General features: G+C 39.9%; 1 protein-coding gene across 4 annotated transcripts; it reads left to right on the top strand.

Moving 5' to 3' along the window:
- Positions 1 to 577: 577 nt before the first annotated feature.
- Positions 578 to 24,822, top strand: dop1a (DOP1 leucine zipper like protein A). Of its 4 annotated transcripts, none has more exons than XM_057339301.1 (38): positions 578 to 926; positions 1,981 to 2,173; positions 2,258 to 2,439; positions 2,532 to 2,702; positions 2,826 to 3,015; positions 3,514 to 3,612; positions 5,529 to 5,628; positions 6,093 to 6,202; positions 8,153 to 8,267; positions 8,375 to 8,495; positions 8,592 to 8,711; positions 8,790 to 8,901; positions 10,231 to 10,260; positions 10,823 to 11,056; positions 12,384 to 12,927; positions 13,940 to 14,211; positions 14,294 to 14,446; positions 14,531 to 14,631; positions 14,738 to 15,003; positions 15,117 to 17,223; positions 17,810 to 17,921; positions 18,113 to 18,295; positions 18,403 to 18,528; positions 19,447 to 19,581; positions 19,713 to 19,768; positions 19,864 to 19,968; positions 20,368 to 20,434; positions 20,570 to 20,714; positions 20,792 to 20,871; positions 21,179 to 21,288; positions 22,168 to 22,317; positions 22,403 to 22,464; positions 22,581 to 22,733; positions 22,817 to 22,953; positions 23,076 to 23,131; positions 23,245 to 23,409; positions 23,498 to 23,627; positions 24,032 to 24,822. In XM_057339301.1, the coding sequence occupies exons 2-38, from the start codon at positions 2,036 to 2,038 to the stop codon at positions 24,332 to 24,334; spliced, it is 7,440 nt and encodes a 2,479-aa protein (XP_057195284.1). In that variant the 5' UTR covers positions 578 to 926; positions 1,981 to 2,035; the 3' UTR covers positions 24,335 to 24,822. The 4 variants fall into 4 exon arrangements, with proteins under 4 accessions (XP_057195284.1, XP_057195285.1, XP_057195286.1 ...); XM_057339302.1 differs by having other exon boundaries at positions 6,120 to 6,202; positions 24,032 to 24,821; XM_057339303.1 differs by lacking the exon at positions 10,231 to 10,260 and having other exon boundaries at positions 24,032 to 24,821.
- Positions 24,823 to 25,405: the final 583 nt, after the last annotated feature.

Raw genomic sequence — 25,405 nt, 5'->3', positions numbered from 1 at the left:
ACTTTACATGCTAATATTAAGAAATAAAATAACGTTACAATTTTCGTCATTGCAGACTAAGATATACAATAATACAATATGATACAACTGAGATACAAAGAGAATCTAGAGTAATTTTAAAAAAAACGGAAACGAATGGTTATAGTGTAAATAATTAGGGGGCCAACGGACAATAAAGCTCTCCAGCCAGCTCTGGCAGAAGTGAGGCAAATGCTTATCCAATTAGTTATCTTAAAAAGCTATTGGGATGAACTAACGTCAATCTGAATAAGGTTAGTATAATAGAATTGCACAACGTTGGGTGTAGTAGTTTCCGTTGAATATTGGCACAGCACCATCACAGTCAAAGGACGTAACTTACCTTATTTCTTTCAGTTGGATAACATTTTTTACGTAAATTATTATTGAACAAACCACACACTTTACAACTACATAGTTTAGCCTAAACAGTGAACATTATCGTGTGCTAGAAGTAGTCGTAGATGTACATTAGAAAGGTTGCAAAAGAATCCGTTTGTGCGCAAAAAGTATACGGAAATAAAGGGCAACTTTTATTATGAAAAGGTGACGTAGTTTTTGTTTAACTGTTCGCGCATGCGCAGATCACAGCATCTCACCTGTCAACGACTTTCATCAGAAATGGAGCCATCCGCAGAGTATATCGCCATTTCAGACTGATTTTAACACCAACGCTCGGGTATACAAGATGGCTTTATTGAAAGCAAATATGTAATCTCGCCAGCAGTGTTCGGGAGCCGTTTTTATTGCTGTCTGTCACCGTTTTCACCGACGTCTGTGACCGTACATCGCTCACAACCTGTCCATCCATCCATCCATTTATTCATCCATCCACCTTAGACAAACACAAACAGACAGCCCCCCAAAGCTCAGACCTCATAGCTCAAGTCACCGCACGACTGACAACGGTAAGCAGCAACTGACCGGAGACGATAACTGTTTATTGCCAACATACCAGAGCCTAACGTTAGCAGGTTAGCGCGTGCTCATGACATTTGATTTGATTTTTCAATGTGGAGGTTATTCTCAGTGTGGATAGGATATATCGTAAAGTCGCGATGTTTAGAGGTTAATAGGCTATGAACCATTCATGGGTAGTGGTCACAACTAACTGCCACCGAGGACATCAGATGGGCCTGCCATCACATAATGGTCCCTTGTTTACATCAGATCATGGGAATCACAATGCCAATTGAAAATAGCTGACTGTTGGTTATTGTATTGTATGGTTATTTTTATTTCATTTTATTTTATTTGAAAAACGGAAGACTACAAAGGTCCCAGCTATACTGCTTTTTACTGTGTATAATTTTGGTATTGCTTTGTTCTTGTTGGGATTTTTGGTTCAGTAAAATGGTTTGGTTTAGTGGAATGAGTTCCTTGACAAACGGGTAAACATAATTTTAGTAAATCCCCAGTAACCACAAATGCATATGGTCTCACCACATTAACCATAGTTTAACCATGAGTGTGTTAAAACTATGGTGATACAAATGGTTATCTAATTGTTACTTCACATTTACTATAATAAAACTATTGTTAGTTTTCCTAAGGGATAATAATCTGTTACAGCAAATCCTGAAGCATGATTTATCATGTTGCCGTTTCTTTTAAGAATGTCATGTACCCAATAATAACACATGATGAATGACTGTGAATGAGACTGCAGTAAAATGTCAAATCCAGCTGTTATTTGGCTTTGGGTTATAGCTTAAGTTCGTTCAGTCTCACATGTTAATAATTCAACAGCCTCCCACACTGTCTCCACCTTTGTTAGGACACTAACAAAGGCTCGCTGTGTGATTGTTTGAGCGTAAACGTGTACCGTGCAGTCAAGCTTAAGGTTCAATTTGGGTGTGAGCTCACATATAGTCATTTCATAATCGACCGCATGATCTTCATTGTAGCATGACTCATTTTAATACTCTCTTTTTAATTGAATTCTGTTTTTCTTCACTTAAGGGGTAATGTTCATGCGTGATCTCGGAATCGGCTTTTAGTCCCTTTGTTTAGGACGATGAACGCAGAGGAGTTGGAACTCCTTGGTGACTCGAAGTACAGAAACTATGTGGCAGCTGTAGATAAGGCCCTAAAAAACTTTGAGTACTCCAGCGAATGGGCCGATCTGATCTCAGCGCTCGGAAAGCTCAACAAGGTGATTGCCGCTTCCCCATACTCACTTACAGACGAAGGTAAGCAGGTGGCAGTAGGTGATCTTTTATTCTGTATATTGTTACAGGTATTGCAAAACAATGGCAAATACCAGGTTGTGCCCAAGAAACTGACAATTGGGAAGCGTCTGGCCCAATGCCTCCACCCGGCGCTGCCCAGCGGGGTTCACCGCAAGGCCCTGGAGACCTACGAGATCATCTTCAAGATCATTGGACCAAAGCGCCTGGCGAAAGATCTTTTTCTTTATAGGTAGAAGTTGTTTAAAATTGATGTTTAATCTTTTATAAAGTTTAATAAAGTCTTTTATTGGCTAATGCATACCGTTTCGCCCTACTTCTCAGTTCTGGGCTCTTCCCTTTACTATCCAATGCTGCTATGTCTGTAAAGCCGGTATTACTTGGGTTGTATGAGATTTACTACCTGCCCTTGGGGAAGACTCTCAAGCCAGGCCTGCAGGGGCTCCTGACCGGTGTACTGCCTGGTCTGGAGGAGGGCTCAGAGTACTATGACAGGTAAAATTGCTGTTAATGTCATTCATAATTGAGAAAACATTTTTTTACTATCAGTAACATATTCTTGATTATACCCAATCAATGGTGCAAATCTTTAAATCTTATTTTATTTCTTGTGAAAAGGACCAATACCCTTCTGGAAAAGGTGGCAGCAGCTGTAGAACAGCCGGCCTTCTACAGTGCCCTATGGGGCAGTATTCTGACCAGCCCTGCTGTACGCTTGCCTGGAGTCTCTTTCGTCCTCCTGCACCTCAACCGGAAACTGTCCATGGAGGATCAGCTTTACATCATTGGCAGTGACATTGAACTGATGGTACACAGATCATTGACTTGAAGCAAAAAGCTGATAATAATAATGGATTGATGGTTGATTTTTTTCTTATGTGTAAAATGAGTAGAAATTCAAATCCATCCAGGAAATAATGTTGTTAATAATTAGGGCTGTCAAACGATTAATTGCGATTAATCGCATCCAGAATAAGAGTTTGTGTTTACATAATATATATCTGTGTTCTGTGCATACTAATTTTGTATTTATTAAAACATACACATACATGCATATATTTAAGAAAAATCTCAAAATTAATAAACATTTATATATAATTTCAATTATTGGTAAATATAAATAAATACATGTAAATATTTCCTAAATATGTATTCATGTGTATGTATGCGTTTGTATTTATAAATACAAAATTAATATGCACAGTACACAGACATATATTATGTAAACACAAACTTTTATTCTGGATGCGATTAATCGCGATTAATCGTTTGACAGCCCTATTAATAATGTTATAATTTTTATCAGGTGGAGGCAGTTAGCACGTCAGTTCAAGACTCCAGTGTGTTAGTACAAAGAAGCACCTTGGACCTCATTCTGTTCTGCTTTCCTTTTCATATGAGCCAGGTAACACCATACACAGCATTCACTTAACACCTCTGGACCTCTCATCATGCCCCAATAAACTATTTTCACTTTAATATTTCTTTTTCACATTTTTATGTTTTCGCTGATGTTAAAGACTAGTATTTGTATATTTGGCGTTGTAAGTTATTTTCCATCACAAAGATACTATACACAATAATACAGCTGCGGAAAAAAATGAGAGACAATTTTAAAATTATTTTCAGCTTTTCTGAATGTACTATTTATAGGTATGTGTTTAGGTAATGATTTTTCATTCTGTGAACTACTAACGATATTTCTACCAGATTTCAAATAAAAATATTTTTCTATTTGAAAAAGAAAACAAGTTCATATTCGTACAAGTAATATTTGTACATGTATTTAGGAAAAGTTCCAAATCAATTTTTTATGTGATAACCTCGGTTTTTATCACAGTTTTCATGTGTCTTGTCATACTGCCAGTCTTTCACATTGCTGTTGGATGACTTTGTCACTCCTTAGGTTCGATTTTGTTGAAATTCAACAGACACTGAACTGGAATGGCCACAATACATCTAGAAATGATGATTGAATAAAAATTTTGAGTTATTTTTTCCCTTGGCTGTATTTTATAGAAACCTTCTTGTACTGCGGGGTCGGCACCCTTTTTGACATGGCGTGCCGTTTACATTTTTTCTTGGTAATCACTGTGCCATATCAACAAGTTTATCTCAATATCATTATCCAGTATATGTAATCTGCTTACCGTAACATTAGAATGATTTTGAAGAACAATTCTTTTTTTGAGGAAAAACCATAATGCATTGAATAGGGTCTACTCCTGTATAAGAAATGGTGATCAAAGACATTTTTCTTTTCAAATTTGTTTGATAACAGTTGTATTATCTTAACTAAGATGAGTCAATGTTGTGGAAGTATTTTTAGTCATTCTACTAATGTAGTTAAATAATGTTAACAAATAAAACCTTCTATTCTGTGACGGTACACACACTAGCTGTGCCATGTGGTGTCTGGTGGCGGCGCTCCACTACAGCTCTGGACTCACATAAATACATGTTATTTGTCGAAATCATCTTTTTTGTAGAAATAAACTTTATCACAGAGACTGCAAGATATATTTATCTGTTTGGGAATAGCGGAAAAAATCAGCGAATGAACACAAAAAGCCTTATTTGTTATTCAATTCTACCACATTAATAGCAGAAACAGAACAACAATAATGGATTTGCCAACGTGATATTGAGCCTATTGATTAAAAAACTTTCAAATACCACATATTGTTGAATAAAAATAACGTACCAATAAGTTAAAATTGGCCCAACTTCAAAGCAGTAGACTTTGAACTTGAGCTTGTGCATACAGTATGTACGTGTCTGGTGTGTGATACCTGTGAGCTGTTCTAGACGGGATGTGCCGCGGTGCATTGCGTCTTGTGTGTGACCCTCTTCACAGTATATTTGAAGGCTAATAATATTGTCAAGCACATACCTGTTGTTCCTGAAAATCTTGAACAGGTGGGAATGCTTTGCTAAGCTCTGATCTCAGTGATCTTCCTGTGTTTAGTTTCAAAGTAAGGTTGGTAAATGGCATACAACATTGAGTGCAGACAGACCGTCCGTTTCCTCGATCAGCACCTGGCTGTGTGCCAACCGCATGAGCGCTAACGCCTGACGTGACAAATATAACTAAACTTGATTTTAAGGATTAATATGTAGTTTTGTCGTAGGAACTCAAACTGGGCTTAAACATTTTCGTAAACTAAACAAATAATATTTTCATTTTGAAATGAATATAACATTTAACTGCATGCGCTTGTGTTTCCGTTGATTTCCTTTCAGCGTGCCAAAGGTTGCCGACCCCTGTTATACAGAATACAAGTGCAATGTCTGGTTACTTTAACTGTCTGGTTATTTTAGGCAACACGTCCAGATATGATCAGGATTCTGTCAGCCGCACTTCATGTGGTCCTGAGGAGAGATATGTCTTTGAACCGTAGGCTTTATGCTTGGCTGCTGGGTGAGACATGCACCTCACAAATCCCTCTCATACGGCTTTCTTTTTCAGTGATACTGCTTTTCATAACTTTCTACCTTCTCTTTCATTTCTTGCTTTGTACATAGAGCATTTTATTATAAGGGGCACATTTAAAGATATATTGGAATGGCATTAACCAACCAGCAGTGATATTTATGCATGTCAACGAGCAAATACGTTCACAATGTCCTATCTATAATATAAATCTTATATGGTTGGCATGTTTGTTAACTGTTGGGTTGGTTGACTTCATTTTGTTTCTTACTTGCCACCCCTTTGCTGTGGATCTTCACTGGTAAGTATGAGTGCTACGACAGGAGCTACAAGTAGCCTGTTATCTCGTTTTCATAATGCTTCCTTGTTTATTTTCTTGCATCTCCATGTACATGTGAGGCAATAAAACTGCGCAATAAAATTTCCTGTTATGTCTGTGCATGGGGTTTTAGGTTTTGAAAACAACGTTGTGAAAACAGGCCCTCGCAGCACCCGACGCAGTAATCCAGACGAACACGTCACACACTATTTTAACACTTACTCCAAGGACATGCTCGTTCAGGTATGCTGAATGGTTCACTTTGTGCAATCTTGTATCATTTTTTTATTACAAAATAAAGCTGGTATTGGGGGTGGAGTTTCAGGATACAGTGGGCAGAAACATAAACCAGGGCATGAAAAGTGCGCAATGTACAGAGACACAAAATTAAATCTAAAGAGCAGTTAGGGTCATCCAAAATGACCTTATTGTCGTCTTCAAAGGAATACTTTTTTTTAGTCGTTTGTTGTTTTGAGGAATGCACAGTACCCTAAAAACATTTTAGACACAGAGCTACATAAAAAAAAGCTTACTTTGGAAGATCAAACAAATTTTGTTTAGTCTGTGCTGACACACAGGTGCATCTCTTAAAGTCTTCATTTCTCTCAATGTGGTCTGCATGCGTGACTTAGCTTGCAGTGAGACACTACTCCCAAAACAGGCCCTGACACAACGTTTCATGCACCTGTGTTTAAAATGTCATGATACACCTGGGGTTAAGCTTTGGAGGACTGTTGGCATTTGTCTCTTTATTTTATTGAAGGCGGAATTTGTTTTATTGCTTGCCATCTGGTTTGGGTCATTGTTGATTCTCGCTTGTTTGGGAAGTGGCTTACTGTCTGTTTCTCTGCCTGTGCGGCCATGCACTAGTCGAGGTGTGAAATCTCTGAAGAGCTGGATCATATAGTTACACACATATTTGTGGTTTAATGGAGAGTCAAACTTTTCATTTTAGGGATAGTGCACAGTGAAGAACCTGACTTGCAGTATATACAGCCGCAGAAAAGAAATTGACCATTCCAAAGACCATTTTCAGTGTTTCTGAATGTACTATGTATATGTATGTGTTTTGGTAAAATGTTCCTATTCGTTTCATTCTATGAACTACTAACAATATTTTGGTAGCACTTTACAATAAGGTGCTATTAGTTAACATTAGTAAATGCATAAGCGAACATTAGCTAACAATGAACAGTTTAGTTTTTCAGCATTTATTAATCCTTGTTTAGTTAATACAATTTAGTTCATGTCAGTACAGTTATTCATGTTAGTTCACGGTGCATTAACTGATGTTAACAGTGACAACATAATAAATGATGAAATTAACATGAATTAATAATAATAAATGCTGTAGAAGTATTGTTCATTGTTAGTAGTTCAAATAAGCTAATGCATTAACTAATTGTTAACAAATAGCACCTTATTGTAAAGTGTTACCAACATTTCTACTAAATTTCAAATCAAAATATTGTTTCTATTTGCTTTTTTGCATAAAATGAAAATGGAGAAAGATTTCAAATAACAGAAATATGCTTTGTATTTTTTACGCCTCAAATACTGTAAAGAAAGCAAGTTCATATTCACTTTTAAGCAATACAGCAGTAATATTTCTACATGTATTTAGAAAAAGTTCACACATTATTTTTTATATATTAACCTCAATTGTTATCATAGTTATCATGTCTTGTCATCATGTCAGTCTTTCAGATTGCTGTGTCACTCCTGAGGTTTGATTTAGTTGAAATTCAACAGACACTGAATGGACTGGAATTGCCACAATACATCTAGAAATGCTGATTAATTAAACATTTACGTTTACATTCCGTAAACAAGATGCTGATAATCATGTTACAAAAGTTATGGGTTTATCGGGGTCAGGGTATAAGGGTCAGGATGGTTGAACTAAACCTAGAATATGCATTTGCGGTGGTGCTTTAAAGATTATTTTAGAGATGCAGCTTCTCGGAGAGGTTTTAAATGTGATGCAAAAAAATAAGTACGTGAACGCAGAACAAAACATCATCATAAAGCCTTGCATTCATATTCTTAAAATACGAGTCCTCTATAGAATCTAAGAAGCGCATCTGATCTGTGTTTTTAGACATGCCTACGGCAATTATCTAGTTGATTTTGCAGTAGTTTTGTCCATCTCCAAAGCTGAAGTAGATTGATACAGTGTGACTGTGCTTGTAGGCCATGGTGGGGATTCTGCAGGGGAAGGCCAGAGGAGGGGAGGAGGAGAGCGTCCTGATGCACGACTTAAAGCCATTTCGCATTCTCATCAGCTTGCTCGACAAGCCTGAGCTTGGTAAAGCTACAAAAAAACCCTGCAAGACATTGTCCCAGTTGTTGCATATTTGCTCAAATTCGTGCCTAGAGTGAATCTTTCACTTTTAAATGTTTTTATCCTCTTAGGCCCAGCAATCTTGGAGGACGTTCTCATTGAAGTGTTTCGCACCCTGCACACTCAATGCCGTGCTGAGTTGGACCTTCAGAACCAGAACCCGTTCAGCAAAGACCAAACTCAGCTTAGCAGGTATGAAATACATAATATTCATTTATTTTAGTGAATTGAATTACACAGTTTGCTTTAAAAAGTTGTAACTTTTGTCTGTTTTCTTGTTTTTTTCAGCAAGCTTAGAGAAAACAAAAGGACGGCAGAACTCATTAAAACAGCCAACCTTTTGTTTAACTCCTTTGAGCCCTATTACATGTGGGATTACATTGCATGCTGGTTTGAGGAGTGCTGCAGGTGTGTTAAAAGGCTCAAAATGTTTTAGTTTTAAACCAGGTGGTTTTATTCTTGATTAACATTCCTTTTTTCTATTAGATGGACTCAGAGCAGTCATCTCCCAGGCCACACTGTGAGCTCTGAGATGTCGGCACGCTCATTGGTTGAGTTCTGTGAGCTTGTGGACTTCCTATTGGACATTGTTTCATTGGTTGGTATCGTTTGGCTTCACTTACATGTGTTAGATAATTAGAAATATAGAAATATTCTGGTGTCTGCATTTTAAGTTAGATGCCCTGCCATCTTAAGAAAACGACTTTCTTAAAGCAAGAACACACAAATATCATTCTACAAATCTATATAGATTTTTTCTATTCACTGACAATTTATAATGACCTCCGGCTGTAAACTGCAAAAATGATTATTGAAGTAGAATAAATTGTATACTATATTCCAAGTCTTTTGAACCATATGATAGCTATGAACATTCTCACTGAGTGCGGTTTCATGCACAGTCTTACTCCGATTATGCGTAATAAGCTGATAATGTGTAAGATCATGTAAATGCGTAAAATGTTTTTCTTTTATCAGGGAAAGGTCATAAATAGCACAAGCAAAAATCACTCGGCAGAGGTCGTTTTTTGCCCTTTACTCCGATTTCGCGTTGCATGTAAACGCCTTTACCGGTTTTCTCTCATTTTTGTTTGTACGCATGTCTGTCAGCGAAATAGTTCAAGTCTCAAACGGACGTAACGGACAGTAAAATAATGTGTAAAAGTCTGCTCTTGAATCCTGCAGTTGATGTAGAAACGGCAAAATGAAAAACCATTGTTGCATATGCAGGTACTGCGGACATGAGAAGAGATATAAAAATACAGCTTCTGAACGATTTCCCACAGCATTTTTAATTACTAGTCGGACTATCGGTGACTTCACTGCACGCGAGAAACCAGGGATGCGTTCAGCCCCGACAAAACGGAAACGGTGGTGCTGTTGAACACCCTGTTGTGATGACGCAAGTTAACGCGCCCGGGTTTGAGCTTGAACGTGCCCCTGGCAAGTCGCAAACTGCTGTTAACGCGGTTTTCTGTGTAGCCGGTTTATTGATATGCATGTAAACAGGTTTATTTTGTAATCTGATTTTTGATAGATATCTGTTTATTTTGTACATTCTTCCACATTCTTTCCATTGCATTACAAAACACACAAGTATGTCATCTGTGTCGTGTCGTTTGAGGTTATTGTTGTCCAACCTGAACGGCAGCTGCTTTATTTTTGGATATACGTTTCCTTTAACTGTTTAGTTGATATTGGAAGGTATCCAAGCATTTTAGCATGTCCACAAAATCTGTATGCGTGTGCTAATGTCCTTGATAAAAATCTTGCGAGTGTTTCAGATCTTCACATCCTGATCTAGGATATGTTCTCTAACACTTACAAACAAAGATTTCCAAAAGTTTCCAAAAGTGTGTTTTCTGGCCTCTGCTCTACTTGCTTCTGTCTGTTGAAAATCTCTGCTCTTTCTTTTTCTTCCTCAAAGCCTACTAGAAGCATGAGGGTTATCTGCCAGGTACAGTACTGCTCTTTCTTGCCTTGTCACCTCACTACACTTCACCTGGGTTTGGCAACCTTTCCAGAAACATCCATGTTCTTTTCTAGGACATCGTACTGTTGGACATCATTATAGAAAATATAATTATCTGTACTATCTAAAATTCTCAAATATACCATGTTGTAAAAACTTTGATTTCATTAATATTATACTTAAATTATACAGTATGTATTATGTTTATTGTTGGTATAACTAAAATTAATTAAAAATGGTTAAATCTAATTAGTTGTCAAAGTTATATGTGGATGTTGCGGAAAAACTATAATCTTGCATGTGATGTACATTTGCCAAATTGCTCATTTTTAAAGATCTTAAGCCTTTTACACTTGCATCCCCTTTTTACCTCACACGTAAACGTCCAAATGGTTCAATATTTTAATTTATGCTTGAGAGTTTCACCGCCACTCATGATGTTTGAGCTTCTACCGACTGTGCTTCAGAGATGGACCTCTGGCTAGCTCAAATATAAGCCTGTGCTCTTCTCTCATGTGTCTATCGCTCTCTCTCTGTCGGTCTCTAGGAGACGTACATAGAGATCCAGACAGAGCATTTACCTCAGTTGCTCCTGCGGATGGTTTCTGCTCTTACCACACATCTGCAGACTCTGGGTCTCAGAGAGCTCACCTACTGTCTTCGCCTCTGCTCAAAGATCCTCAGCAAGGTTCAGCCCCCATTGGTGTCACCCCTCACGCTGCCCTCCGGATCATCCCAAACCGCCACTACCCCTTCAGCTAGAGACAAAGAGGAGAAAAGGGTGAGTAATATGTAAAATATGAATCACATAGTTTGGTTCGGTTCTTGGTTACTGTCGAAAGGCGTCAAGTCAATTTTGATTTTGAATGCTTTGATACAAGCAACATAGGGAAACATGTTGGCATTGGTGTGTAGTGCCTTTTTAGGATACAAAAGCTAATCTTCACTCTCATGTCTACCTTGTTCTTTATACCAGTGGTTCTTTTTCGTTGTAAGGCCCCCTTTGTGTAGAGTGCATCACTTTGCGGCCCCCCAAATAAAGACTTAGAATCTTAAATTTAACATTTTTAACAAAAACATATTTTGTTATACAATGCTGAAACATCAATTATTTTGTCTGGTGGTCTTATTTTTCTGATGTTTGATTGCATAAAATCTATGATCAATTTCTATATTTCATAAAATGCCACAAAATCTGTGGCCCCTGGATCCATCTCGGGGCCTCCCCAGGGGCCACGGCCCCCAGTTTGAGAACTACTGCTTTATACAGTTTGTTTAGGCGTTCCACATTGGGAATGTGAAGTGTAGATTAAGCATTAACTTTGTGTTCACTTTACTGCCAATATCAACAGTTCTGTGTCAACTGTGTATGTCTTTCAATTGTTGAGTCACTGAATGAAGGAGTGTCCCTTCGGTATTAGTCTGTTAAAGACAAGCCAATGTGACTGGCCTAGAAACAACCATCCTTCTGCTTTATGATGTTTATCTCCCTCTGTACATGCCTTCAGTCTCAGACTCCCTGTTCAGGGTCCACACTCATTAGATCCCAACAGAAGTTTGTGAGGGAATGGCCTGCTTGTTACCTGACTGGCTCTGGGAGTAGATGTGTCTGTACTGTAGCGGGATAGAAATTATGCCAGACTCCCTGGATGGTGCCAGCATGCAGAGAGGGAATAGGGATGACGCGTTCATGCGCAGCTGAGTTACTTCTCTCTAGCTGGAGCCAAGTGTGGCCTCTGAGGCCCGAGAGTCTGTCATTTCCACTCAGGTGAAAATAGTTTCCAACCCTTTAAGCTTTACTGTTTCCCCCTTTGAGGCTCCTGCAGCACAATGCTTACCACCTGAGTCTGGCTCTGGGGTGCTTTAGGGTTCTGTGACTGGAAGCACCGAGTTGTGGAATTCTGGGTAGTTTTTGTAGCCGATCCGCAGTATGACAGAAAAGCTTTCATTTGAGATTAAGTGATAAGACTGCTAAAACAGTGTTTTTCACACTAAATGACCTCTTTTGATTGTGTGGCCCTAATTAAAATATAAAAATATAATAGTACACCACAAAAAGATCCTATAATACTTATCCTATAATTTTCATGCTTTCCTATCTTGTTCAGACCCTACCAATCACTCTAGAAGTTCCGGATGTATTTGAGGATGGTGAAAACCCTTCAAGCAACAAGTCTGAGAGTGGATTCACTGATTTCATCCATTACCAGGGTGAACGCGGGGACTCTGCTGATAGCACACAGCACACTGAGGATGATGCGTCCTGCCCTGAAGATGCACCCATCCCTCTCAAACCTAAACCCAAATCTGGGCTTGGTAGTTCTGCCCACCCCTCCAAACCCCAGGACAAGCCAGTGATGCAGTGCTGCCTTGAGCATTTCCAGCAGTTTCTTTCTCTCTTGGTGAAGCTTTACATCACCCCCAGAGTTCACGCGGAGGCAGGGAAGATCTTCAGTGCTGACATGGACACTCTTACTGTGGTAGCTGGTGAAAGAAGGAATGATGATTTTGAAGAGCAAGTGTCTTCTCAGCAGAAGGAGTGTCTGGCTGCATTCACTGCTGCCTGCCAGCTGTTTCTGGAGTGCTCTAGTTTTCCAGTGTACATCGCTGAGGGCAACCTGAAGTCCTCACCTAGCAGAGAAGAGCAGGCAGGTAAAAAATTACAATAGCATCACTTTTTATGAGAAGTTTTAAAAACAAGTTTATCACTATAAAGTTTATAGTGATAAGGACCCCCCCAAAATATTTTTTGTTAGGGACCCCCTTTGTAAATTTATATCAAATTATGTATTTTTGTGTACAAAGAAACGGTTAAGCTGTGTAAGATAAATGGTGTGTGTGCTATTATAAAACAAACATTTTCCAAACCTAAATAATGGGCTACACCTAGAGCGGTTTCTTTCATTTCAAATGTATTAGTACTGCAGAAACATTCAAGAAAAATCATGTTTCGTGATGGCTTTACAAAAAATACTGCTCTACAGACCCTGGTTAGTGAGATAAACTGGAGTGAACACTAAAAAAAGATATAATATAAACAATAAATCATATATATATAAAACATGTATATAATCAAATATCTATCTAGCTCTGTAGATCTATATCTATATATATTGAAGGTCTTCATAAACAGTTCTGGACTGTATGTAGCAAGAAATGAGAGATAAGCGCTTAATAAGTATAAACACTTAGAAACTAAACATACCCTGATAGCACACGTACATCTGGCAGACATCTATTTATTGTCTGCATTTTCATCTGCAAGACATCTGGCAGATGCTGTTTGCTCATCTGCCCTACATCTCTGAGACGTCAGCTGTCAGATGTCATATAGACCTCTAGAAGATGTTTATGATTTAGAATGGATGTACAACAGCTCTTTCTAAGATGTTTAGCAGATGTTTTCACACAGCAGATGTTTTCCAGATCTACAGATCTTTAGCAGACATCTTACAGATGTACCTGTGCTATCTGGGTAGTAATGTTCTGTAAAGTTTGACAAATTTACTTCCCAGTCCTCAGTTTGAAAAACGTGGAAATAAGTACAGACTGTGTTTCCCACACTCATGCACTTAAGAAGCATAGGTTCAATTTATGCTTTTATAAACACAAAATCTGTTTTGAAATGTTGCATATTTGTATTCTCCTGATGCTTTTTCAACAGGTGAGAGTGTTCAGCCAGCACTGTGGCTTCAAACTCTGATGGATGCATGCTGTTCAGCTGCTGATGTCAGCATCAAAGCAGTGGCTATCTCTGTTGTTATGGATTTGGTCGGACTGACACAATCAGTAGCTATGGTGACTGCTGAGCGTGTGGCCAGTCCAGACTCGGACCAGCCAATGAGTCCTAGCCAGGGGCGTGTTGCTGTGGTGATTCGACCGCCACTCACACCGGGCATCTTGAAGTACATTGGAGAGAAAACAGATTTCTTTAAGGTTTGGATTACTTCTTTTCAAACTTTCTTTGTTTTGTTTGGTCTCTCTTGTTATCTTGATCAACATTTCTTCTCTCCTGTAGAATGTGGCTCTTATATTATGGGATCAGTTAGGTGAGGAGACCCCCCAGCATCACAAACGTAGTGTGGAGCTCTTTTACCAGCTTCACAACCTGGCTCCCTCCCCCAGCATCTGCGAAGATGTCATTAGCCAGCAGCTCATGCATCGGGACAAGGTTGGTCATGTATGCATGTGCACGTACGTATACGCACAAAAATATTTCCACATCTTCTCACACCAAATTCTTACCAAATTTTAGAGAATACGTTTGGAGGCCCATATAAAATTCTCTGTTCTTTGGCACCTGACCAGAGATCTTAACATCACCAAGTCCTCTCCTTTCAATCGCACTTTTGACAGGTAAGAGCAGTTCCACAGTAGAAAAAATCTAATGATGCAAATATCACTTTTTAAGAACAGTGTCTATTGGTCTTTCAACATCTTTACCATTTTCTACATCCCCTAGGTCTCTTTTTATCATGTTAGACAGCCTCAGTTATTGGGACGGCTCAGCGAGTGCTGTTGGCCGGGCCTGGTTGAACCAGGTTTTGCAAAGACATGACATTGCTCGTGTTCTTGAGCCACTACTACTTTTGCTCCTGCATCCTAAAACCCACCGCGTGTCTATCCAGCGTGTTCAAGCACAGCGTCACCTGGCACAGACCTTTCCCAACCCGGCAGAACAAGAGACCTCTGACCCCATTTATATGAGGGATATGAGCCACAATGAAAGTGAGAGGCTTCCTAGTATTTAAAATGGATTTTTAATCTTTATTTGTGTAATCGCTTTATTTGTTACCACTACAAATATGTTAATGAACCTTCATTCCTTGTCCCCTTTGCAGATTATTGCCAGATCAGTAGCCACAGAGGTGACCAAATGTGTGGCAGAGGGCTTACATTGGATGATATGGAGCCCTTCAGTCTGACAGTTAACCCGTTGAGTGACAGTCTTTCACTCTTGAGCTTAAGCAGCGAGAATTTGCAGCTCTGCGGCGAATACCAACCTCCAGATCAGGAGGAAGAGCCCCAGAGCTCGGATTCAAGTGGCTCTCAGACTTCCACTGTTGACAATGGCAGCTTTGATGAAATGGAGGGAGGTGGTAGTACTGTAAATATGTGTGATCATGCACTTTGTCAGTCCTCTTCGACGGAGGAAGAGTGCTTGCATAAAGCGGTTTCTGCTGTACTTGTTGAGGTACTGGACAGGGTGGTGGAAATGGTCGAGAAAGGGTCTGGTGAGACACCGTCATCTCCTGAGGCCTGGCCTCAGACAGATTCCGATAGCACCAACTCTTCCACGGATATGTCCACTGGGCCATGCATCAACCTGCCCTCCTTCTCTAACACCCAACCCAGAACGCTCCCAGAACTGGTTGCAGGAGGTACCTTAGAGTTCCTGGCCGTGGCCTCACTTGATGCTTCTGGGGAGGAGGAGCATCGGGAAGGCATCGCTCGCCATAGCTCCTCCCCTTCGATCATCACCCTACCTGACAGCGGTGCTAATGGAACCACTGAGCAAAGCCTCCAGGTCAACGACCCACATCGCAAGCGCAGCCACAGCAGCACCCAGCTCAGCCTAAAGGGCAAGATTATGGAGCGACTGGTGGATAAATCCCCAGGGGCCAAGCCCAAAATTAAAAAATCTAAGAGGAAAGACGATGAAAGGCGCAAGACCAACCAAGCAGAGAAGAGCCGGCCACCAAGCATCTTCTTTGGGGACAGTCTGGACTTGGAAAACTGGTACAGCTGTGGCGAGGGGGAAGTGTCTGAGATTGAGAGCGATATTGGTTCTCCCAGTGGTGGCGCAGCTGGCGGGACAGGTGGATCTCGTACATCTGGGTCACCTGCTCGGTTTAACATCCATCCTCTGTACCAGCATGTTCTGCTCTATCTTCAACTGTATGATTCCTTTCGTACTCTTCATGCCCTCTCCGCCATTGCAGCCATGCTTCGTACTTCACCGGCAGGATTTGTTAGCGCCATCTCCACAACTAGCATAAATAACACATACACACCCCATCTCTCTCTTCTGCAGAACCTGTTAGCACGACATCGCGTCTCTGTCATGGGCAAGGATTTCTACTGCCCCATCCCGCAGGACTCGCACTCACACTCATTTCGAAGTGCCATGTTCTTAGAGATCATCATCTCCCTTTGCCTCTATTTTCTGCGCAGCTATTACTCTGCCCACGTGACCGCCACATCACAGGACTTGGCTGGCAACCATGCCATGCAGCTGACCTGCGTTGAAGTGTTAACCCTTCTCTTCAGCGAACTTTCCAAGGTCACCGGAGGCTCAGCCAAGGGCTTTGCGAGCTTCATTTGTGACGTGCTTTCCAAATGCAAGGTGCAGAAGGTGGTACTACACTGTTTGCTTTCCACCATCTTTAGTGTGCAGAAGTGGCATGAACATCGCATAAGGGGCACCAATGTGGCGGTGGTTGAGGAGGGCCTATCAGAGGACACTGTCATAAATCTGTCAGAGGACCAGCTAGACAATTGCAGCGCCATACAGTCGCAGCTCCTGCGCCTGTTACAGAGCCTGGTGGTGTTAGAACACCGCGTGCTGATCCCAGCGGATGAAGTTGGGGAAGGAGTTCCAGGGTCAACCGGGTCTGTCGGAGGAGCTAATGGGCCCGGGGCTGGTTTTGAGCTGATCGGAGGCGAGGTAGAGCATGTCAACCCCCAACAACCGATGGCCTCCCTGCAGTACCTGCACGGGCAGCCCATCACGGCGCAAGGGATGTTTCTGTGTGCAGTGATCCGGGCCCTGCATCAGCACCACGCCTGCAAGATGCACCCACAGTGGATTGGCCTCATCACAATCACCCTGCCTTACATGGGCAAAGTGCTCCGGCGAGTGGTTGCGTCCATTACGCTGCAGTTGTGCAAAAACCTCGACAACCTTATACAGCAATACCGCTATGAGACAGGCCTCATAGACACCAGGTACTTGTCCACTTGTGCTGTGTAGAACAGGGTCATGTGCCAGTGCCGCAAGAACAAACCTTAATTTAATTTATAAGAAAAACCTCACACAGAACAGTCAAAAAGTCATTATTTTGCTTGTAGCCATGTGGTGATATTTTTACATCCACAAGATGGCACAATCACAAATAAATCACTTACTGCAATAAAGGAATAGTTTACCCCCCAAAAATCTGGCATTATTTATTCAACCTCATGTCACTCAAAACCTGTGTATGACTCTTTCTTTTATTGAAGACAAAAAAAGATATTTTGATTAATGTCTCAGTGGTTTTGTGTCCATATATTGGAAGTCAAATGTAGCCCATTTTGATCCAGTGGTTACCAATATTCTTTAAAATATTTTATTTTGTGTTCAGCAGAAGAAAGTAAGTCATACAGGTTTGGAAATTGGTAAATGATTTTTCGTTTTGGGGTGAACGTTCTTTTTATGTCCTCATGGGCTTCTTAAGATTGTGTTTCAAGAAATTAAAGCAGTTTTATGCACTTTTGAAGCAATGCTTTCTGAGAGTTTATGTATGTGTGTGGTAATCTGTTACTTTTACAGGCCTCAGTGGATGGCACTGTGTATTCCTCCTGACCTGATTCTGACTGTACTGGAAGGAATGACAGCCATAATCCATTATTGTCTGCTAGACCCAACTTCACAATATCACCAGGTGAGGGAGCTAGTCAGCCAGTTATGTGTTGAATCCTAACGTTTTCAGGCTCTTGGTCATCCCAATATTCTTTTGTAAATCCTTTGCTTATGTAAAATATTATCTAATGATAATTCATTATAAATATGAACATTGAATTAATCATATAAATATGTAAGGGGTGTTTGATGTTATCTGCATGTATCCCTCAGCTTCAGGCAAATGTCGATCAGAAGCATCTCGCAGAGGCCCGGGCGGGCATTCTCTCCATCTTGCACACCATCATGTCCTCTGTGACCCTGCTGTGGGGCGTCCTTTATCTGGTTGACAGTTCCGACAGGCCTGCTGCGGCCTCTGCCTGCTCCTCCTCCAACATCAACCTGGGATCCACAAAGGTGCTACAGAAAGACTAGAATTATTCTGGTCTTTAGACCTGTGCTATGATCTTGCCTTTAGTCCATGTTCTGTGTTTACTAAAAATGATTTCACTGTTTGTTCACAGAATCTCAGGCAGCAAATTCTCGAGCTGCTAGGTCCAATCTCAATGAATCACGGTGCTCACTTCATGGGTGCTATAGCATATGTTTGGAATGAAAGGAAGCAGGCGAAAACTCCGTCCAGGAATAAGGTATGAATAACCATCATCATTTAACCTTGAGAATCCAAAGCCACATAGATTGTTCGCTTTCATGTATGTGTAGGGTTGTAACAATATTATCGATATCGGGTTATCGCAATAGCAAAATTGTCTCAATATTATCGCGGTCACATGACTGTATGAAACAATAGGTCTTCTGGGCCTCACATAGAGAATGTTCGAAAAAATAATTCATTGTCATTTGACCCATCTCATACTATAACCAGTAGCGTTGTTAACCACCATGCAAACCACTCAAATGCGTAGGGCCCCGCAAGCTTGGGGGACCCCCTAGTGGCTACAAGCGGTAAAATCATTTGACATTTGATTTAGAGACTCAGATATACGCAATGAAACGCACGTATCAAAACGGCGCTCAAAAACGAAAGAAAGCAAAATAAAAGAAATCTAATACTAATTTTACGAATGTAGCAAAACAATGCTATGAAAAGAAGAATCTTGCACCTTTTACTTTCTTATACTGTAGCTAAAAGCATTCTGTATTATTTTGAATGAAACAAAGGACACTTTTTTATCCCAAAACCAAGAAGGTTTATTCTTATAACAAACTTTAGAGAATTTTGTGCTGTATGTGGTTCAACGTAAAATAAATCCAGTTTATATTTGTATGTATATATGTCTCATTAATTCAATGTACTCAATACTGCTGTGCAATTCAAACAAAAATGTTAGGCAATGTGTGGGGGGCCTAAGGTCTTGACTTTGCTTAGTGCCCCCAAAATGGTAAACACACCCCTGACATGAAAATGGATGCTTATGGCACGTTTCCAAGTCATCATTTGTCATTTTAAATATTGGAATAAATATTGCACCGTGGACTTACCGAGGTATTATCGTACAGTGAGATTATGATATTATTACTTCCCTATGTGTGTGTCTTTATTTCAGGTAATCCCGACGGCCAGTGAGGACCAGCTTCTCCTTGTAGAACTCGTTCGTTCAGTAAGTGCCATGCGCACTGAGACAGTGATCCAGACTGTGAAGGAGGTCCTCAAACAACCACCAGCCATTGCCAAAGAGAAGGTATTGTTAAGCAGTAATAAAGGAGCGACTATGCTAGATTCCCATTATCAAGGAGGAGAACTAATTTAACAATTGTGAATTTTAAGAGTATTTATATTTAGGACTCACTTTAGCATTTCTTTATTTCACAGAAGCATCTTTCCCTGGAAGTCTGCATGCTTCAGTTTTTTTATGCTTATGTGCAGAGGTGAGTTACTTGACCATCTATAATAATATAGGTATATATTTAAAATGATTATGTATATATGTATTTTAATGTAAATATGCTTTCATCTCCTGTAGGATTCCAGTGTCTAGTCTGGTTGATAGCTGGCCATCACTCTTGGCATTGCTGAAAGACTCTGTGCAGCTTGGCTTGCCTGCTCCTGGACAGTTCCTCATCCTTGGGTATCTATTACAGCAGTGGTTGTCAAACTTTTTCTTTGTAAGGCCCCCTTTGTGTAGAGTGCATCGCTTTGCGGCCCCCCATATAAAGACTTATAATCTTAAATTTAACATTTTTATTTAAACAAAAACATATTCGGTTATACAATGCTGAAACATCAATTCTTTTGTCTGGTGGTCTTATTTTTCTGATGTTTGATTGCATAAAATCTATGATCAATTTCTATATTTCATAAAATGCCACAAAATCTGTGGTCCCCCTGGATCCATCTCGGGGCCCCCCAAGGGGCCACGGCCCCCCAGTTTGAGAACTACTGTATTACAGTCTTTTTTTTATTTTGACGTGTTTTGTATTTTGGTTTCTCTATTGAGATTGCATCAAGCATTACATTTCTTCTCCAGTGTTCTAAATGAGTTCATCCTCAAGAATCCCACCCTGGAGAGCAAGAAGGACCAGAGAGAGCTACAGGTGACCTTTTCCTCACCAATTGCTGTGCACACATTTACAAAACTATATTTTTGGCATGATTCTGCGAAATTAGTAATACCATTATATCTCACAAATGTTACATATACACTAATTTATAAAATTGCGACTCCTCAGGATGTGACTCATAAGATTGTCGAAGCCATTGGCACGATTGCTGGCTCATCTTTAGAACAGACCACATGGCTTAGAAGAAACCTGGAGGTCAAGCCTTCTCCTCAGATCATGGTGGAAGGTACCAGTCTGGAGGCGGATGTAGAAGGTCAGTGACTTACAGTGTGTGCCATGCACAAGTGCATGTGTGTATGAAGTCGCTCACTAACAGTATGTGCATTACAGATCTAATGCTCACAGTGATGGAGGCTTCCAGCTTCACTCCATCTGTGTACAGCGTTCACGCCCTCACATTGCTGGCAGAGGTAAACATAGAATGTCACGTAGATATACACGATTTGCATCTGTATAACCAATGCAACAAACCTTGAAACTGTCAGCAGTTGTGTATTTTAATGGATGTATTCAGTAAAGACGAGTGTTGCATTGTTATCAAGCACCAAGAATTTAACATTTGCAGATATTAAGTTGAACTGCTACCACTTCTGCAACACATTCACTCTGCACAACTGTGTTGTGCTGATATGTTTGTGTTTGTGTGTCGCATTACTCTCTTCAGATGAATGTGCTTATGTTTGCATGGATGCTTAAATAAATCTGGCTTTCTTGCAGGTACTGGCTCATCTATTAGATATGGTCTTCTACAGTGATGAGAAGGAGAGGGTGATCCCTCTGTTGGTCAACCTCATGCACTACGTAGTGCCCTACCTGCGCAACCATAGGTACTTTCCCTTTAATAATGAGGAAATTCTAGTGTTCTAGCAAAGCTATTCAGATGCTGAGCTTTCCTATGTGGGTGATTCTCACGAAATGTCTGTTTAAAAGATGTCAGATGTGTGTTTTTTTAAATACTTGCATCAACAAGTTTACTTTTTAGGCATTAAAAACAAGTCATGACATGTTTCAAAGCATTCATTTCAAAACATTTTTGAACATTTCTTTCAAAATAAAGCCTTAAAAATCTCATCACCATAACCCTCTGAAAATATCAGTACCAATGGTTTGCAAAAAAGAGAAGCCATGATGCCTAAATGACATTTTTATGACTAAATGTCTTTTATTCATCATTTCTACAGAAAGTTTTAAATGTGAAAAACTTCATTTATCGGTAATAATCATCAATATTATCCTGTACACAGTATGACAAGAAAATATTACACTTTTAACTAGAGAACTATAAAAAAATCTGTTTGTGGTAGACATTTGGAAGTTTTTTTTTTTTTTTGCATATTTAGAACATCTAATAGGACATCCAATTATTTTTTTCAGAATATTTTTTTACTTTGTTTTCAATTACAACATGATGTCATACACTTGTATGGTAATGAGATTTTCAATAGAAAATACCAAAATAATTCATTCCTATGTTAAAAAATAGTCTTTGTGCAAGGTATTGTGCACTATAATCTTTATTATGATCATTTTTTTGTGTTCCTAAATTATATGTTTTAAATATAAAATCGTTACTGCCATAACGTTTCAGTGGTTTTGTGACAATGACCCAAGTTGACTTGGATTTTACACTGAACTTGTAGCCGGTGAAGTTGCACAATTGATGAAAATATTTAGAAAGTGATTCTAAGTTTCCATCCTTTCACCAGCGCTCACAACGCCCCCAGTTATCGCGCATGTATACAGCTGCTGAGCAGCCTCAGTGGATATCAGTACACGCGGAGAGCCTGGAAAAAAGAGGCCTTTGACTTGTTCATGGACCATACGTTCTTCCAGATGGACTCCTCTTGTGTTAGCCAGTGAGTGTCGTTATGCATCTTCATTGTGTTTGGAAAGCAGCAGTGTGTGACCTCTCTATTCACCACGTTTCTCTCTCTCTTTCAGCTGGAGAGCAATCATAGACCACCTGATGACTCATGACAAAACCACATTCAGAGACCTGATGAGTGAGTCTTTCCCTTCCACCAGCTACTCCTATCATTTTGCTCCACCATAATTGTGGAGCTAATGTTTGTGGTACATTTGAGTTTCTTGGTGTTAATGCGTAGACGTCTGTATGCAGCACGAGTTGCCGTGGCCCAGAGCAGCTCTCTGAGTCTTTTCACCAATCGAGATGCCGAGCTTGAGCAGAGAGCCATGCTATTAAAAAGACTGGCCTTCACCATCTACAGCAGTGAGGTGGACCAATATCAGAAGTACTTGCCGGACATCCAAGGTACAAAAACGAGCAATAGGATCAAATTGAATTGTAAACTTTAAATAATGCTGGCTTTTTAACACGCGTTGATGTGTTTTCAGAGCGTCTTGTGGAGAGCCTGCGACTTCCTCAAGTCCCCATCCTTCATGCTCAGGTCTTTCTCTTCTTCAGAGTGCTGCTGCTCCGCATGTCCCCTCAACACCTAACCTCACTCTGGCCCACTATGATCACTGAACTGGTGAGAACATGACATATTTCACATATTACCAGCAATATCTTGAAATTACTGATAGAATAACAGAAGATAAAAGGATGTAGTGTTGTGGTAAACTTTTGTGGACTTTTTTTTTCTTCTCTCAGGTTCAGGTGTTCTTACTCATGGAACAGGAACTCACTGCAGATGAGGACATCACCAGGTTTTACCTTCATTAATACCTACATGCACATACATTTTGTCTGTTCAAATCTAAACTATATTTAGACATTACGAGTGACTCTGTTGAGTACTTACGGACGTGATCCTTTTCAGAATCTCAGGCCCGTCAGTAGCAGGGCTAGAAACAACATACTCAGGGGGCAACGGATTCTCTACCTCCTACAACAGCCAGCGCTGGCTCAACCTCTACCTGTCTGCCTGTAAGCTGCTGGATCTAGCCCTCGCTCTACCGTCCGAGAGCCTGCCTCAGTTCCAGATGTGGGTGCCAACATTCAGTTTCTATCTGAATAAATGTCAGTACCCTTCTGAATTTCAATGAAATGCTAAGAAATGAACTATGCCACAGGTATCGGTGGGCATTCATCCCTGAGGCGTCAGATGATTCTGGTATGGAGGTCCGAAGACAGGGGACGCATCAAAGAGAGTTCAAGCCCTATGTTGTCAGATTGGCGAAGCTCCTGAGAAAAAGGGCCAAGGTAACACAACCAACAGTAGCCTTTAAATAATTGTACACTTAAAGGTGCACTAAGTAATTTTCCCTAAAGAAATAAAAAGTACATTTGCAAAGTAAAAACTGTTTCATTTTAAATGCCAAACGGATGTTTGGCAACCCCCCACCGGTATTGGACACTTTCTCTCTAAGTGCATTTGTTTTATGTGATGCTCCATGTACTCCACTAGGTGTCAGCATGACATAAACGGGCAAAATTATATCTTAAATCTAGAAAAATTATTGTCTTTCCTACTGTTACAAAGGCTCTATCACCAGGATTCAACAGTATAAGCATAGGATCACTAACACCGTTCAGTAGATTTCCAAATGCTCTGCTGAGCCTTGCATGCTCTTTTAACCTCATGAGAACATCTGCATTAATCCTAGAAAAATCCAGAAGAGGATTGCTCCATTCGCACATTATCTTGGGATCCCGGGCAGCTCCTGCTTACACTCAACGTGATCCGCAGCATGGAACAGCTCCTACCATTCTTCAATCTTCTTAGCCAAGTTTTCAGCAGCAAGGGCAGCAACCGCTCAGGATCGTACCACAGCCCAACTCCCAGTGACGGCCCGTTCCCCGGCAAGGACGGAAAATTGGAGAGCCAGAAAGTTTTCTGGTGCCGAACAAGACAGAACATTGAGGAGATGGTTGAGAAGGACTTTCTGGAGGGACTCATTAAAACGTGACATGACGTGATCAAAAATCCATTGAGCTAACACTAACACCTCATCTTAAAAAAAAAGACAAAAAATAAGTTTGTACATTTTTTGCTTTTCTAATTAATGTATTTTTCCCAAAAGCTTTACTACTTAATTTAAAATCTTTTACTTGTAAATAAGGACACCTGTGATGTTTTTTCATTTGTTTGAGCCCTTAGGATAGTGTAAAGATATGTGCCATTTCATATTGTGGTCACTTGCCTAATAAAAAGACATATCATTTAAATAGAAACACTTGTGAATTTCCTCATCCGCAGACAGGCGTTGTTGCAGACCTCCGTATCTAACTCATCAAATTTGCACTAATATTTATTTTCTTTTTGATTAAGATTTTAAGGGTGTCAACAAAACAGATTGTGTAAGAAAACTAAGTATAAATGGACAATTTTTAAGTAATGTTGCTGATCAAACTGATCAAAGCCATAATGAAAAAACTATTATTGCATATCAGAGGATGTGGCAGAGTAAATTGAATAAATTTGGAGGTGATTAATGTGCTTCACATCTGTTTTTCCTTCATAAAATACAAATCTACTTTAACAAAATTTAAAAAATGGGCCTTTTCAGTATTTTCTCAGCACTTAAACATTACGGGGTGGTTTCCCAGACAGGCATTATCTTGAATCAAGACTAGGCCTTAGTAAAATTAGGATATTTAAGTCATTTTAAAAAACATTTAAGTTAGTCTGGAACCAGGCTTAAGACCTGTCTGGGACACCGCCCCATATGGTAATGTTAAACAAACTACAGTGCATACATTTTGTGTGACTCATAAAATATGTTTTTTGTCAAATGCTTACATGCATTTTGGTTTTTTTAAATGCAGAATACAGACATGAACACAAAAAAACATGTCTAATATTATACAATAACATAATCTAAAGAGAGAAATGAATCGTGGTTTTATTATAATATAATTGTAGTAACCATGTTTTTTTGCAGGTTGTTTACCACCATTAATACCATATTAGTTAAACTGGTTATTGTTAATTGATGATTACTGTGGTTTTACTGCAAATTAACCTAAAAAAAACTAAG

This window comes from Triplophysa rosa, linkage group LG8 (genome assembly GCF_024868665.1).
Source record: "Triplophysa rosa linkage group LG8, Trosa_1v2, whole genome shotgun sequence".
Taxonomy (NCBI): domain Eukaryota; kingdom Metazoa; phylum Chordata; class Actinopteri; order Cypriniformes; family Nemacheilidae; genus Triplophysa; species Triplophysa rosa.
Note: the sequence above shows the minus strand (reverse complement) of the source record. Positions and strands in the feature narration are given on the sequence as shown.